Source organism: Diceros bicornis, chromosome 3 (genome assembly GCF_020826845.1).
Source record: "Diceros bicornis minor isolate mBicDic1 chromosome 3, mDicBic1.mat.cur, whole genome shotgun sequence".
In the NCBI taxonomy this organism is placed as follows: Eukaryota; Metazoa; Chordata; class Mammalia; order Perissodactyla; family Rhinocerotidae; genus Diceros; species Diceros bicornis.
In genome coordinates this window covers 25,945,547-25,959,218 of record NC_080742.1, presented here as the reverse complement: position 1 = coordinate 25,959,218, position 13,672 = coordinate 25,945,547, and the positions used below count along the sequence as shown (strand labels likewise).

At 35.7% G+C, this 13,672-nt stretch overlaps 2 protein-coding genes across 9 annotated transcripts in view; one reads left to right on the top strand and one right to left on the bottom strand.

Annotated features, from left to right (window-relative positions):
• The window catches only part of SLC25A40 (solute carrier family 25 member 40), a 67,586-nt gene extending 55,304 nt beyond the window's left edge, over positions 1-12,282 (top strand). Inside the window, exons 13-14 of one of the 4 annotated variants that reach the window (XR_009215993.1) lie at positions 3-376; positions 8,099-12,282. Coding sequence is in view for 2 of the 4 variants with exons in the window: in XM_058524866.1 (XP_058380849.1) it covers positions 3-103 (101 nt within the window). In the remaining 2 variants the exon portion in view is untranslated. The other 3 variants (XR_009215989.1, XM_058524886.1, XM_058524866.1) reach the window with 3 other exon arrangements.
• Positions 1-13,672, bottom strand: part of RUNDC3B (RUN domain containing 3B) — a 165,416-nt gene that overhangs the window by 6,359 nt on the left and 145,385 nt on the right. The window lies entirely within an intron of this gene.

The following is a 13,672-nucleotide window of genomic DNA, read 5'->3' as shown; positions in this document are numbered from 1 at the left end:
AGGTTTGAAATTATCCAAAACAAAAGGTAGAGTGGGGGAAGAAGATAAGGTACACGAAGTCCTCAGTGGTGCCCCAAGGAAACAAACCCTACAGCAAAGCTAAGTAGGGCATAAAAGCACTGGGGGATCTACCTATAGAAGCCAGCCTTCAAAGATGCACGGCCAACCTCTGAAAATATTAATGATATGGAACCTGCAGGGCAGTGTGGTGCCCTCAAGGAAGCCAAAAGAGGCGTCATTCCAAGCATTCATTTAAAAACATATGGGGAAAATGGTGCAGAAGGATCCAAAATGGTTATGTTCATTGGGATTGCAGCTATGCGACTATGCTTATAAAAGGAAATAAGCAAAACTGTGTTACAGTAGAGAATGACAGGTGATTATTCCAAAATGTTCTTGAATATTGTTGCAATGTCAACAGTAGCTAATACATATATATATATGCATATAAATAAACACATGCAAAATTACCTCAATGGATTAAAAGTAACCAGTATCTTAGAATTCGAGTTAATGATATTTTAAAAGCAATTTATCCACATGAGGGGAAGGAACTTGTCAAGGTTAACAAAACTTTCTAGCCCAGATGACTGGGAGAGTGATAGTTCCTATCAGAAACAAGTTAGTCATCAGGAGCAGAAAAGGGATCTTTGATTTATATCAAGAACGATCAGTTTTATATTAAATGTGGAGTCTGGACTCTACAAGTCTTCAGATGGTACTGTTACAAATATTATTAAGTTAGAAGTCATTCATTCAGCAATTTACTGGATGTCCTATATGTGCCAGGCACTGTGATAAAAAGATAAATTTGAAAACCACTTCTTGCCCATAGGGAACTTAGTATATGGTGGAAACAGACACAAACAGAAGATTATAATCAAATGCAGTAAGTGTAGTGAGAACAATAAGTAAAGGGTATTAATGGAGGCTCAAAGAAGAAGTATCAGAACCAAATCAGAAGGTATGGATTGAGGGCAATTAGGGGAGCTTCAGGGAGAAAGTGTCCATTGAACTGAATCCTAATGGACGTGCATACCCAAGGAGGCAGAAACCAGCGGAGGCTCTACAGAAGAACGGTATGAACAAAGAAAGGTATAGAGGGAAGAATTAGCACTGAAGATACAGGGAGCTACAAGCAAGAAATGAGACTAGAGGAATGGGCAAAGCCCACAGAAAACTTTAGAGTTCATGTTAAGGAGCCTAGAAATTACCTTGTAATCATAATAATACCTTTGTGTTGTGACTTGAAATCAAGTCTTCTGAATTCAGAGACTACATTCTTGGTCATACTCTTATATAGCAGGGAGCCACTGAAGCCTTTTACATAAGGGAATTTCATGGTTAGTTTGTATTTTAAATACTTGATGGCTCTGTGAAGCATGATTTTGAGGGAAATAACATGGCTCTAGGGAAACCAGTAAAAAGTCTACTGCAGTTGCCTGAACCAGGGTAGCAGTAGACGGGATACAGAGAATGGAGCACATGTAGAAATCTTCAGAAAGTTAAACTGGTAGGACTTGGTGAAGGCAAAATGTTAGGTGGGGGGCCAGCCCGGTGGCTTAGCGGTTAAGCGCGCGCGCTCCGCTGCTGGCAGCCCTGGTTCGGATCCCGGGTGCGCACCGACGCACCGCTTCTCCGGCCATACTGAGGCCGCGTCCCACATACAGCAACTAGAAGGATGTGCAACTATGGCACACAACTATCTACTGGGGCTTTGGGGGGGGGGGGAACGGAGGAGGATTGGCAATAGATGTTAGCTCAGAGCCAGTCTTCCTCAGCAAAAAGAGGAAGATTAGCACAGATGTTAGCTCAGGGCTGATCTCCCTCACAAAAAAAAAAAAAAAAAAAAAAAAGTTAGGTGGGAGAAGCCACGAATGACTCAGTAGATTTTGAGAATTGATAAGTGAATAGTGATATCAGCCACTCCATAAGGAAGAGAAATTAGGGCTGGGGAGGGAAGGGGTCAATGAGGAAACAGAGGCAGTAAATATGTATCCTAATTTTAAGGAATGCCTAAAGAGATTCCTTAGCCACTATCATAAACACATAGCTATAGGGAAAATGTTATATTAAGCTATTGTGGAAGGACCATGTTTCCTTTTTGTGATCAAGGGTCAAGAAAAGGGGTGGTTATCATTTTGTGCAATAAAATTTCAACCTATTGAAACCCATGTGTGGTGTAGTTGTAGTTGGCCAAGAGGGAGTTGTGACATAGTTGTTTTTGCATGGGCATGCATGAACTTGGTCACAGGTATTCATATTATCACTTTGAGTTATTGTGTTTATATGCTGCTTAAAATGTTTTCAAAAACATTACAGTATAATTGCCCTTAAAATTAATAGTTGTCTATTCATAGAAAAGCATGAAAACAGACAGTAGACTAAATTTCATATTACTGAAGCAAACAGTCATTACAGGAATTACTGCAATTCATATTTTCTTGTAAAACAACACAAAGAGCTTGTTAAAAAAAGAAATCTCTAAGAAAGGGAAAAGCCCTGCAAGTAGATGAAGCTTGGTGACATATGCAAAAGGATTGCTTATCACATGCCAAGCATGTAACTGAAGGCAGAAGAAATTCCTCAGAATAGATAAAAGAAGTTTTGAAGCAACAAGCAATTATTGTTAACTGATTCATGCAGCATGCAGGATTTCTGTTAAGATGTCAAACATAAATTTGACATGGAATTCCTGTGGCCAATGAAGAGAAGCTGTTTAACTTCCAGAAGCGAAGAAAATGAAACTATAAGTTAGGCAAATAGGAAAGTGTCTGCATAAAATTGTGCAGGATACTTGTTGGTAACTTGAAATAAAATCTCTACAACAGTGGAGTATTGTTTTAGGAAATGGTTCACTGTTGGCACAGAGGATGAAATTGTGAGAAAAGACATAGCCACTGACAATTTTGATTTAAATGATTCAGAAAAGATGAATTCTGAACGTGAAGTTCTTGGCAACCGAATTCACTTTTATTTTCCTTTTTATAGATACCGAGGAGTGAAATTAATTTTTAAAATCTATGCTTACAGTCTAAAAGAAGCAATAACAATCAGAAAATAAAATTAAGAAAATAATTCCATTTACAATAGCATCTAAAAGAATAAAATACTTAGGAATAAATTTAACCAAAGAAGTGTAAAAGTTTACACTGACAACTACAAAATATTGCTGAAAGAAATTCAAGGTTGAAATATAAATGGGAACACATCCCATCTTTCCATGGATTGAAGACAATATTCTTAAGACGGCAGTATTTCCCAAATTGATCTACAGATTCAATGTAATCCCCATCAAGATTCTAACTGCCTTTTTTCAGAAATGACAAGTTGATTCTAAAATTCATATAGAAGTGCAAAGGACCTTGAATAGCCAAAACAATCTTGAAAAAGAACAAAGTTGCAGGACTCACAAGTCCTGATTTCAAAACTTATTACAAAGCTACAGTAATCAAGACACTGTGGTACTGGAGTAAGGATAATGTGGCAATGGCACAGACATGTACACAAAAGGAATAGAATTGAGAATCCAGAAAGAAATCCATAAATGTATGGGTAACAGATTTCAACAAGAGTTCTAGGACTATTCAGCGGGGGAAAGAAAGAAGAGTCTTTTCAACAAATGATCCAGGGACAACTGAACATCTACATGCAAAAGAATGAAGTTGGACCCTCAGCTCCCACCATATACAAAAAATGAACTTGAAATGGATTAAAGACCTAAATGTAAGATCTAAAACTATAAAACTCTTAAAATGAAACATAGGCGTAAATCTGCATGACCTTGGATTAGGCAAAAGTTTCTCAGATATGACACCAAAAGCACAAGCAACCAAAAGAAAAACTAGATAAATAGGACTTCATCAAAATTAAAAACTTTGTGAGTCAAAGAACACTAGCAAGAAAGTGAAAAGATATCCCTCAGAATAAGAGAAAATATTTGCAAATCATATATCTGATAAGAGTCTACTATCCAGAATATACATAAAGAACTATTACAACTCAACAATAAAAAGACAAACAATGCAATTTTTAGATGGTCAAAGGATTTGAATAGACATTTCTCTAAAGATGGTACACAAATGGCCAATAAGCACATGAAAAAATGCTCAACATTATTACTCATTGGGGCACTGCAAATCAAAACCATGAAATTCCACTTCATACCCACCAGGATGGCTATAATAAAAAAGACAAACAATAACAAGTGTTGGTAAGGGTGTTAAGAAATTGAAACTCTTAATTATTGCTGGTGGGATTGTAAAATGGTATAGTCACTTTGAAAAACAGTTTGGCAGTTCCTCAAATGGTTAAACATATGATTCAGCCAATTCCATTCCTAGTCATATACCCAAGAAAAGTTAAAATATATCTTCACACACAAACTTGTACATGAATGTTCATAGCATTATTCATAATAGCCCCAAAATGGAAACTATCCAAATGTCTAACTGATGAATGGATACACAAATTGTGATATATCCATTCAAGGAACATTAATATTTTAGACATAAAAGGGAATGAAGCACTGATACATGCTGCAATATGGATGAACTGTGAAAACATACTAGGTCAAAGAAGCTAGACAAAAAAGGCTACATATTGTATGATTTCATTATATGAATGTCCAGAATAGACAAATCCAAAAAGACAGAAAGTAGATAAGTAGTTACTCAGGGATAGGGGAGGGAGGAATTGGGACTGACTACTAGTAGGTACAGGGCTTCTTTGCTGGGTGATGGCAATGTTCTGGAATTAGATCGTGGTGATGATTGCACTACATTATGAATATTCTATGTTTTTTTGTTTTTGTGAGGAAGATCAGCCCTGATCTAACATCCATGCCAATCCTCCTCTTTTTGCTGAGGAAGACTGGCCCCGGGCGAACATCTGTGCCCATCTTCCTTCACTTTATGTGGGACGCCGCCACACCATGGCCTGACAAGCGGTGCCTTGGTGCACACGCCAGGGATCCGAACCTGGGCCACCAGCAGCGGAGCCCGTGCACTTAACCGCTATGCCACCGGGCTGGCCCCTACATTGTGAATATACTAAACACCACTGAATAGTACATTTTAAAATGGTGAATTTTATGTTATGTGAATTAAAAGTTTTTTAGAATTCTAAAGGATCTTTCCAGATAAATATTAAAAATGCTAAGAGATATAGAAACAATGTGAAATAGTTTAATTGTTGGCATTTTATTTTTCTTTTCTTTTTTGGTGGTTCATAAAATAATAGTGTTTAAAACCCAAGGCATCTTAGATTTGATGAAATGTGGTAGCTACTAGTAATTACTAGCATGACATCTGTCATATGATAGGCTTTATAAATGCTTTTTGAAAAAAAATGACAACTTCTCGCCCTTTTCTAAACAATTACAGTGCATTTTAACTTCTGAAATTTTCTTTTATTTTAATAATCATTAGAAGGAATGTAGAATAGCTTTTTGTTTTATACCGTTTTACTATATTATTCATTAAAATAAGTCCTTGAGGAATGTAAGTTATGGGACTATATAAAGGCATAAAAGCCTTTTCTGCTTGAACCAAGTTTTAGAATACAAGCATATATTTCTATTTTTCAAGTCATAAGTAACAAATCTCTATTTCTTAAGACTCGTCATATGGAGATGTTAATGAAAATATTTTTTAACTAAAAATGCATAAAATATGTAAAAGTAACAATCATTTACAGTTCAACCACTAAAATGAGCCACTTTTAACATCCTGACGTATCTGGCTTCCAGTGTTCGTTTTTAGAGGGGAAAAAAAATCTATTATGTTTGTAAAAAGTGACATATTCATTATAAAAATTTAATCAATGCAGTAAAGCATGTAATAAATTTTAAAGAAATTACCATCCAGCTTACATTCTGACAGAAAAATAGATAGAAATAATAATATAAAAACTGGGATGATATAATTAATGTCTTTTAATAAAAAGTTTTCATTTTATTTTTACTGGGATTCAATATAACAAAAGGCCAGTAAATGAAATGCTGAACTTTCAGTAAAACTTTTTTCTTCGAGTTAATATTTTTTAAAGGATTACTCTATGTTTAGAGAACATGAAAAACATTTATAATTTTACCCAAGTTTGAGTGCTTTTTAATGACAAACATCAATTTTAGAATTATCTATTAAACTCTCAAAACTCAATAGTAAAAAAGATAAGTAATCCAATTAAAGAACAGGTAAAAGACATGAAGAGATATTTCACCAGAGGATATAGATGGCAAATAAGCACATTAAAAAATCTTGAACATCATTTGCCATCAGGGAAATGCAAATTAAAACCATAAAGAGGCATCTCTACATACCTATCACAATGGCTAAAATAAAAAACAGTGACACCACCAAACGTTGGCAAGGATGTGGAGAAACTGGATCACTCAGACATTGCTGATGGGAAAGCAAAATGGTACAGTCACTCTGAAAAACAGTTTGGCAGTTTCTTAAAAACCTAAACATGGAACTACCATACAACCTAGCAACTGTACTCCTAGGTATTTATCTCAGAGAAATGAAGACTGAGGTTCACACAAAAACCTGTAAATGAATGTTCATACCAGCTTAGTCTATTCGGGCTGCTATATAACCAATACCATAAACTGGGTGGCTTATAAACAACAGAAATTCATTTCTCACAGTTCTGGAGACTGGAAACCCCAAGATCAAGGTGCTCGCAGATTTGGTGTCTGGTGATGGCCCATTTCCTGGTTCGTAGACAGAAGTCTTCTCATTGTGTCCTAACATGACTGAAGGGGCAAGGGAGCTCTCTGGTGTCTCTTTTTAAGGGCACTAACCCCATTCGTGATGGCTCCACCCTCATCACCTAATCTTCTCCCAAAGCCCACATCCTTATACTGTCACACTAGAGATTAGGTTTCAACATATGAATATGGGGGGACATAAATATTCAGTCTATAGTAGCAGCTTTACAGCCCCCAAATGGAAACAACCCAAATGTCCTTCAATGAGTCGTTTAAAAACTAAACAAAAACAAAAATGACAGTACATCCATACCATAAAATATTCTTAGCAATAAAAAGGAATGAACTATTGATACATATAATAACTTGGATAGATCTCAGGGAAATTATGCTGAGTGAAAAAAGCCTGTCCCAACAGTCTATCTAGTGTCTGGTTTATACAGTACTCTTCATAATTTAAATAGTATTCTTCATAATTTCATGACAAACTTATAGTAATGGAGTACAGATTAGTGTTTGCCATAAGGAAGGGACACAGCTAGGGCAAAGCTGGGAAGGAGGTGGATATGGTTACAAAAGGGCAGCAACAAGGGATCCTTGTGGTGATGGAACTGTTCTGTATCTTGACTGTGGTGCTGTATACACGAACCTACACGTGTGATAAAATTGCACAGAACTAAAAACACACTAATGAGTATATGTATATCTGAATGAAATCAGTGGATTGTGTTGTCAATTTCATGGATGTGATATTGTACTAGTTTTGTAAGATGTTACCACTAGGGCAAACTGGATCAGTAAAGAGTGCATGGATCTTTCTATTATTTATTAAAACTGCATGTAAATATGTAATTAACTCAAAATAAAAAGTTAAATTTTAAAAAGAGTATAGCTAGAGAAATTCCCTAAAATGTGGTAAGCATTTAGGGAAAAATGCAGAATGTGAATGAATACTAAGTGAGCAGAATAACCTGCTGCATATATAGTTTTGTACTGCTTAAGTATATCTTCAGAGTAAATTTCTAGATATGTGATTGCTGGATTAAAAAATAAAAGCACAGGTAGGACTGTGTTAACTTTACATTAATTTAGGGAAAACTCAAAGTATTTCTCTCCATTTGCTTGAGTCTACTTTTGTGTCTCAAGAATTGTTTGTAGCTTTCCTCATTTAGGAATAAATTTAACAAGAAATGTGCAAAGTCTAAATATTTTATTATCTCTGTTGCTATTTAAATTGTTTTTTCCCCCCTCCCAATAGAGTCTCTCACTGGTTATTGTTTGTACATGTGAAGGCTACTGATTTCTGTATGATAATTTTATATCCTGCTACTTTGCAGGACTGCTTTTATTGTCTAAGTATTATTATTTCTCTGTGTTTTTCAGGTTCATGACATCATCTGCAAAAATCCAATTCTCATGTCTCTAGAAGTTTCTTCTTTAAATGCATTAGCTAATACCTCCATTATAATGTTAAATAGTGGTAGAAACAATGGGTATCTTAGTATTTCCTCATTACATAAGATGCTGGCTTTGGAACAAAGACATACATACTCATGTAAAGGAAGTATTACTCAGTTCTTTTTTTCTTCAATGTTTTTGTCACACAAGTGTTGAATTTTGTCCAAGGCTTTTTTGGCATCTGTGCAGATAACCTTTTCTATCTTAGATCTAGTAATATGGTATATTATATTAATGGATTTCTTAATATTGAATCAGCCTTACATTCCTGGATTAAATCCACCTGGTCGTGGTGTATCATTTCTTTATGTGTTGCTAGATTCTGTTCACTAATATAATATTTAGACTTTTATATCAGTAACCATAATTGATACTGGTCTGTAATTTTCTTTTTCATACTGTATTTATCAGGTTATACTTATTCCTTATATTTTTGTTTATTTGTGCTTTCTCCCTTTTGTGATTAAATTAGCTAGGTCTCTAATTTGTTAATTTATTTATTTATTTTTATAATTTTATTTATTTATTTTTCCCCCAAAGCCCCAAAGTAGATAGCTGCATGTCATAGCTGCACATCCCTCCAGTTGCGGCACGTGGGACGGGGCCTCAGCATGGCCGGAGAAGCGGTGCGTCGGTGCGCACCCGGGATCTGAACCCAGGCCGCCAGCAGCGGAGCACGCGCACCCAACCGCCAAGCCACGGGGCCGGCCCGCTAATTTGTTATTTTAAAAAAATAGGGTTTCTTGATTTATTAATTAGATCTTTTTTCTAATTCTCTATCTCATTAATCTATGGTTTTATCTTTATTATTTTCTTTTTATTTACTTTGTTGTTCTTTTTCTAGCTTTTTGGGCTAGGAAACAATTCACTTACTTTCTTTCATTTTTGATGATAAATGTATATAAAAATTATGAATTTTCCTCTGATTGTTGCTTTAAGTAAAGCTCACAAAGTCTGCGATGCAGTTTTATTGTCAATTCATTAGAAGTTCATAATTTTAGCTTATATTTCTTTCACCCAAGAGTTAATAGAAAGTTTATTTATTCCCAGGTGAAAGAGCCCCTTTGAACAAAAAGTTATCAATAATTTCTACTGTTCTTTTGCATGGTGATCCGAGTACTGTCTGTAATACTTCTACTTTATGAATTTACTGGTTTCTTTATGAATATGTTCATTTTTGTTCCTGTTCTATCTGCACTTAAGAAGAAGGTATGTTATCTATTAACAAGTGTAAAGTTCCATATAGCAATTAGGTCTACCTCATTGACTATGTTGTGTAGGTCCTTTATATCCTTACTTATTTTTTGTCCATTTGATTTGTCTTATACTGAAAATAGTATGTTAAAGTCTCCTATTGTCACTGGGTTTCTATCTTTGTCTCCTTATATCTCTTATATAGGTGGATGCCATTATTTGGTGCATAATCCTAACTTATATCTTAATTGTGGCTTTCACCATTAAAACATGTCCTTCTTGGGGCTGGCCCAGTGGCATAGTGGTTAAGTTTCCACGCTCTGCTTCGGTGGCCTGGGGTTTGCAGGTTCAGATCCCAGGCACAGACCTATGCACCACTTATCAAGCCATGCTGTGGCAGGCGTCCCACATATAAAGTGGAAGAAGATGGGCGCGGATGTTAGCCCAGGGCCAATCTTCCTCAGCAAACAGAGGAGGATTAGCAACAGACGTTAGCTCAGGACTAATTTTCCTCACCAAAAAAAACCCACAAACATGTCCTTCTTTGTGATGTTTAATGTGTTTTGATTTAGATTCTATTAGTCTGATACCAGGATTTTTAATCTCTGCTTTCTCAGTGTTTCCATTTGCCTGGTATATACTTTTATCTATTCCTTTATTTTTAGTCATTCTGAATAACTTATAATTTTATTATAATTATTATGTGTATGTTATATTTACTATGTTTCGTTCTCTATATGATATGTTTTCTTTGCCATTTTTATTTTGTAAATTTCTTTTGGTGTTCTCTCAACTGTGACATTATTTTGTTGTTGTTATATTTGCTCTGTTTCTTTTTCTAGATGATGACAAGTTTTCTTTACCTTTTGCTTTAATTACATGTTATTTAGGAAGGTTTGTAGTTTTGTTCTGGTTGTTACCTTTGTAAAACTAGAGAAGTATACTACTAGTCTCATTCTCTTCCCCTTATAAGTTACTTGATCTTTTTGCCTAGAAGCCCTGAATATGTTTTTTTTATTGTTAATGTCTAATAATTTTAGTAGAATATTCTTGGAGTTGCTTATTACAGGTTAATTTTCTCTGTAATAATTTTCTCTGTACTTGGTTAGCCCTATCAATTTGTAGATTTAGGTCTTCTTTTATTTCCAGAAATTTTTGTTGAATTACAGATTTCAATATTAGTTCTGCTCCACTATTTTATCTTCAGCGACTCCACTGATAGGCAAATTCCATCTTCTTTGCTTGACTTCCAATTCAACCACTTCTCTAATTCATTTTACTTCTTTTTTTGGTGAGGAAGATTAGCCCTGAGCTAACATCTGTTGCCAATCCTCCTCTTTTTCCTGAGGAAGATTGGCCCTGAGCTAACAGCTGTGCCCATCTCTCTCTATTTTATATGTGTGATGCCTGCCACAGCGTGGCTTGATGAGCGGTGTGTAGATCCATGCCTGGGATCCAAACCTGCAAACTCCAGGAAGCCAAAGCAGAGCCTGCAAACTTAACCACTACGCCACTGGGCCAGCCCCATTTTACTTCATCTCATTTTCATTCTCTTGGTTGTTTTCCTGCTTTTCTTCAATGTTCTATATTAAGTTTTATTTCAAATCTATTCTTCTTTAGACATTTTATAATTTAATATTTACTTCTGATATAATTTTGTCTTTTTTTTCCATTTCTTTGTAGAGTTTAATCAACTGTCAGTTCATTTCTTCTTGTTTCTTGAACATTTCTGCTCTTAGTTTTTGATATCTGATTTAAAAGATTTTTATAATATCTCTAAATGCTTGTTTGAGGATATTTAATAAAACTATATAGTTGTATTATAGTTTTTTTCTGCTTCACTACTGTTTTTCTGGGGGAGGCTTTCATCAGCTGAATTTTTTTCTCAACTGATGTGATATTTTTAAATAGTAATTTTATATAGACAGAGTGTTTGCTCCTCAGGATTTCTGTGGAGAGAGCTAACTTATTTGGGTGGTTTATGAAATTTTTAATTCAAGGGCACCATCTTGTTTCAGTGTTTCAAAATATGGTTTCCTAATTGTATGGCTTTTATTGGGGGGAAGGATGCTGTGCGTGGAAGGGATGTGTGTCCTTCAATTTTTTGAATATTTTATTTTATTTTACACAATTCTATATATATCTTATAGCCCTTTGTGTTGCTGGTGAATTTTTTGGCTAACCTCTACTCTTTTTATGATCATTTTATTAGGTATTTGGGTATGGAAATTCTGTAAGTAATATTTAATCTGTTATTTAACCTTAAAATCTTAAAGCCAATACTTTTTAAATATGTATAGACTTTTTTTTTAGAGTAATTTTAGATTCACAGCAAAATTGAGCATGAAGGAAGAGATTTTCCATATATCCCTTATCCCCACACATGCATAGTCACCCCATTATCAACATTCCCCACCAGAGTGGTACATTTGTTACAAATGGTGAACCTACATCATTATCACCCAGAGTCCATAGTTTACATTAGGGTTCACTCTTGGTGTTGCACATTCTATGAGTTGGACTAATTTATAACAACATGTATCTACCATTTTAGTATCATACAGAGTAGTTTCATTGCCCTAAAAATTCTGTATGCTCCAGCTATTCATCCCTCCCTCCTCCTCTATACATCTGTTTATACAGTTTAAAAATATTCATTGTTGGGGCCAGCCCCGTGGCTTAGCGGTTAAGTGCGCGCGCTCCACCACTGGCGGCCTGGGTTCGGATCCCGGGTGCGCACCGACGCACCGCTTGTCCGGCCATGCTGAGGCCGCGTCCCACATACAGCAACTAGAAGGATGTGCAACTGTGACATACAACTATCTACTGGGGCTTTGGGGAAAAAAAAGGAGGAGGATTGGCAATAGATGTTAGCTCAGAGCCAGTCTTCCTCAGCAAAAAGAGGAGTAGTAGCACGGATGTTAGCTCAGGGCTGATCTTCCTCACCAAAAAAAAAAAAAAATTCATTGTTAATCTTGTCCTATCGATATTAAAATGCCTATAAGTAAAAATTAGATTAAAATCCTAAATAAATGTGTCTTTTACATGAAGAGTCATGACAAATAAATCCACTCATAGTATGGATTAGTTTTTTAAATATACATATTCTAAATTACGACGGTGAATCCAGTTTACGCTTTTCCATTTACATTAGTGCTACTAAGACGCTCTAATATGCTATCTTCATTATCCATATCATCAAAAAAAGATTAATTTGTAGTCAATATACACTATTTACTAAGCTAGTAAAATAGACTAACGCCCTCTGAGAACATTTCAACAACCATCTTAAAAGAAGCAGAAAATTCAGCTTAACACAATTCTTTCTGGTTAATTGAATTTTTACTTTATACTACCCATACTTTGTTCCTCACATTCTGACACTCATTCATTATGTACTTATTCTATCAACAAATATTTAATAGTTGTCTATTATGTGTCAGGCTCTAGTAATACACTAGTGAAAAATACAGATAAGATTCCCTACCCTTAAGAGGCTTATATTTTAGTGAGGAGTTACAGACAAGAATCATAATGTAACATATGACAATATGGTAGAGTGCCTGGGATGGGGCGGATATGGAGATGGGAGTGGTTACTTAAGGTATGGCAGTCAATAAAATCTTCTTTAAAGATATGATATTTGAACAGAGACCTAGTAAAGAGGTTACCATACAAAGACTTTAAGAAAGAAGTTTTAGGAGAAAAGCAAGTGCAAAGATAGTTGAGGCAGGAACCTTGGAGGACCAGCTAGGAGGTCAGTTTGCTGGGGTGTAGAGAACAAGCAAAAGAATGGTATGAAATGAGGCAGAAGCTGGCAAGGAGAAGATCATGTAGGAGGCCATGATAAACAGTTTGGATTTTATTCTGATTGTCATTGAGAGCTACTGGAGAATTTTAAGTGGCGGTACAATATTTTCTGATTTGTTTTCAAAGATCACTGATTACTGTATGGTGAATAGACTGAGGGGGCAAGAATGAGAGAGATGAAAAGAGCAACGAAAAAGCTGAGGCAGCAGTCTATCCAAGAGGCTTGCTCCAGGTGGCTTAAACTAGGGCTGTAGTAATGGAGAAGATGATGAGTCAATGTAGGTAGCATATGTTGTATGGGGAGCTGACAGGACTTGCTAATAAATTGACTTGCAGTTTTAAGGGGAAACAGTAGAATCTAGGATAATGCCTATGGTGGTGCCCTTTATTACAATGCAGAAGACAGGGAAGAAATTGGAGGCAGAGCGGAATGCAGGTTCCCCTGAGGTAAGGAATTGTCTGTCTTTTCCTAGCCCTCACACAAGCAGATGTAGA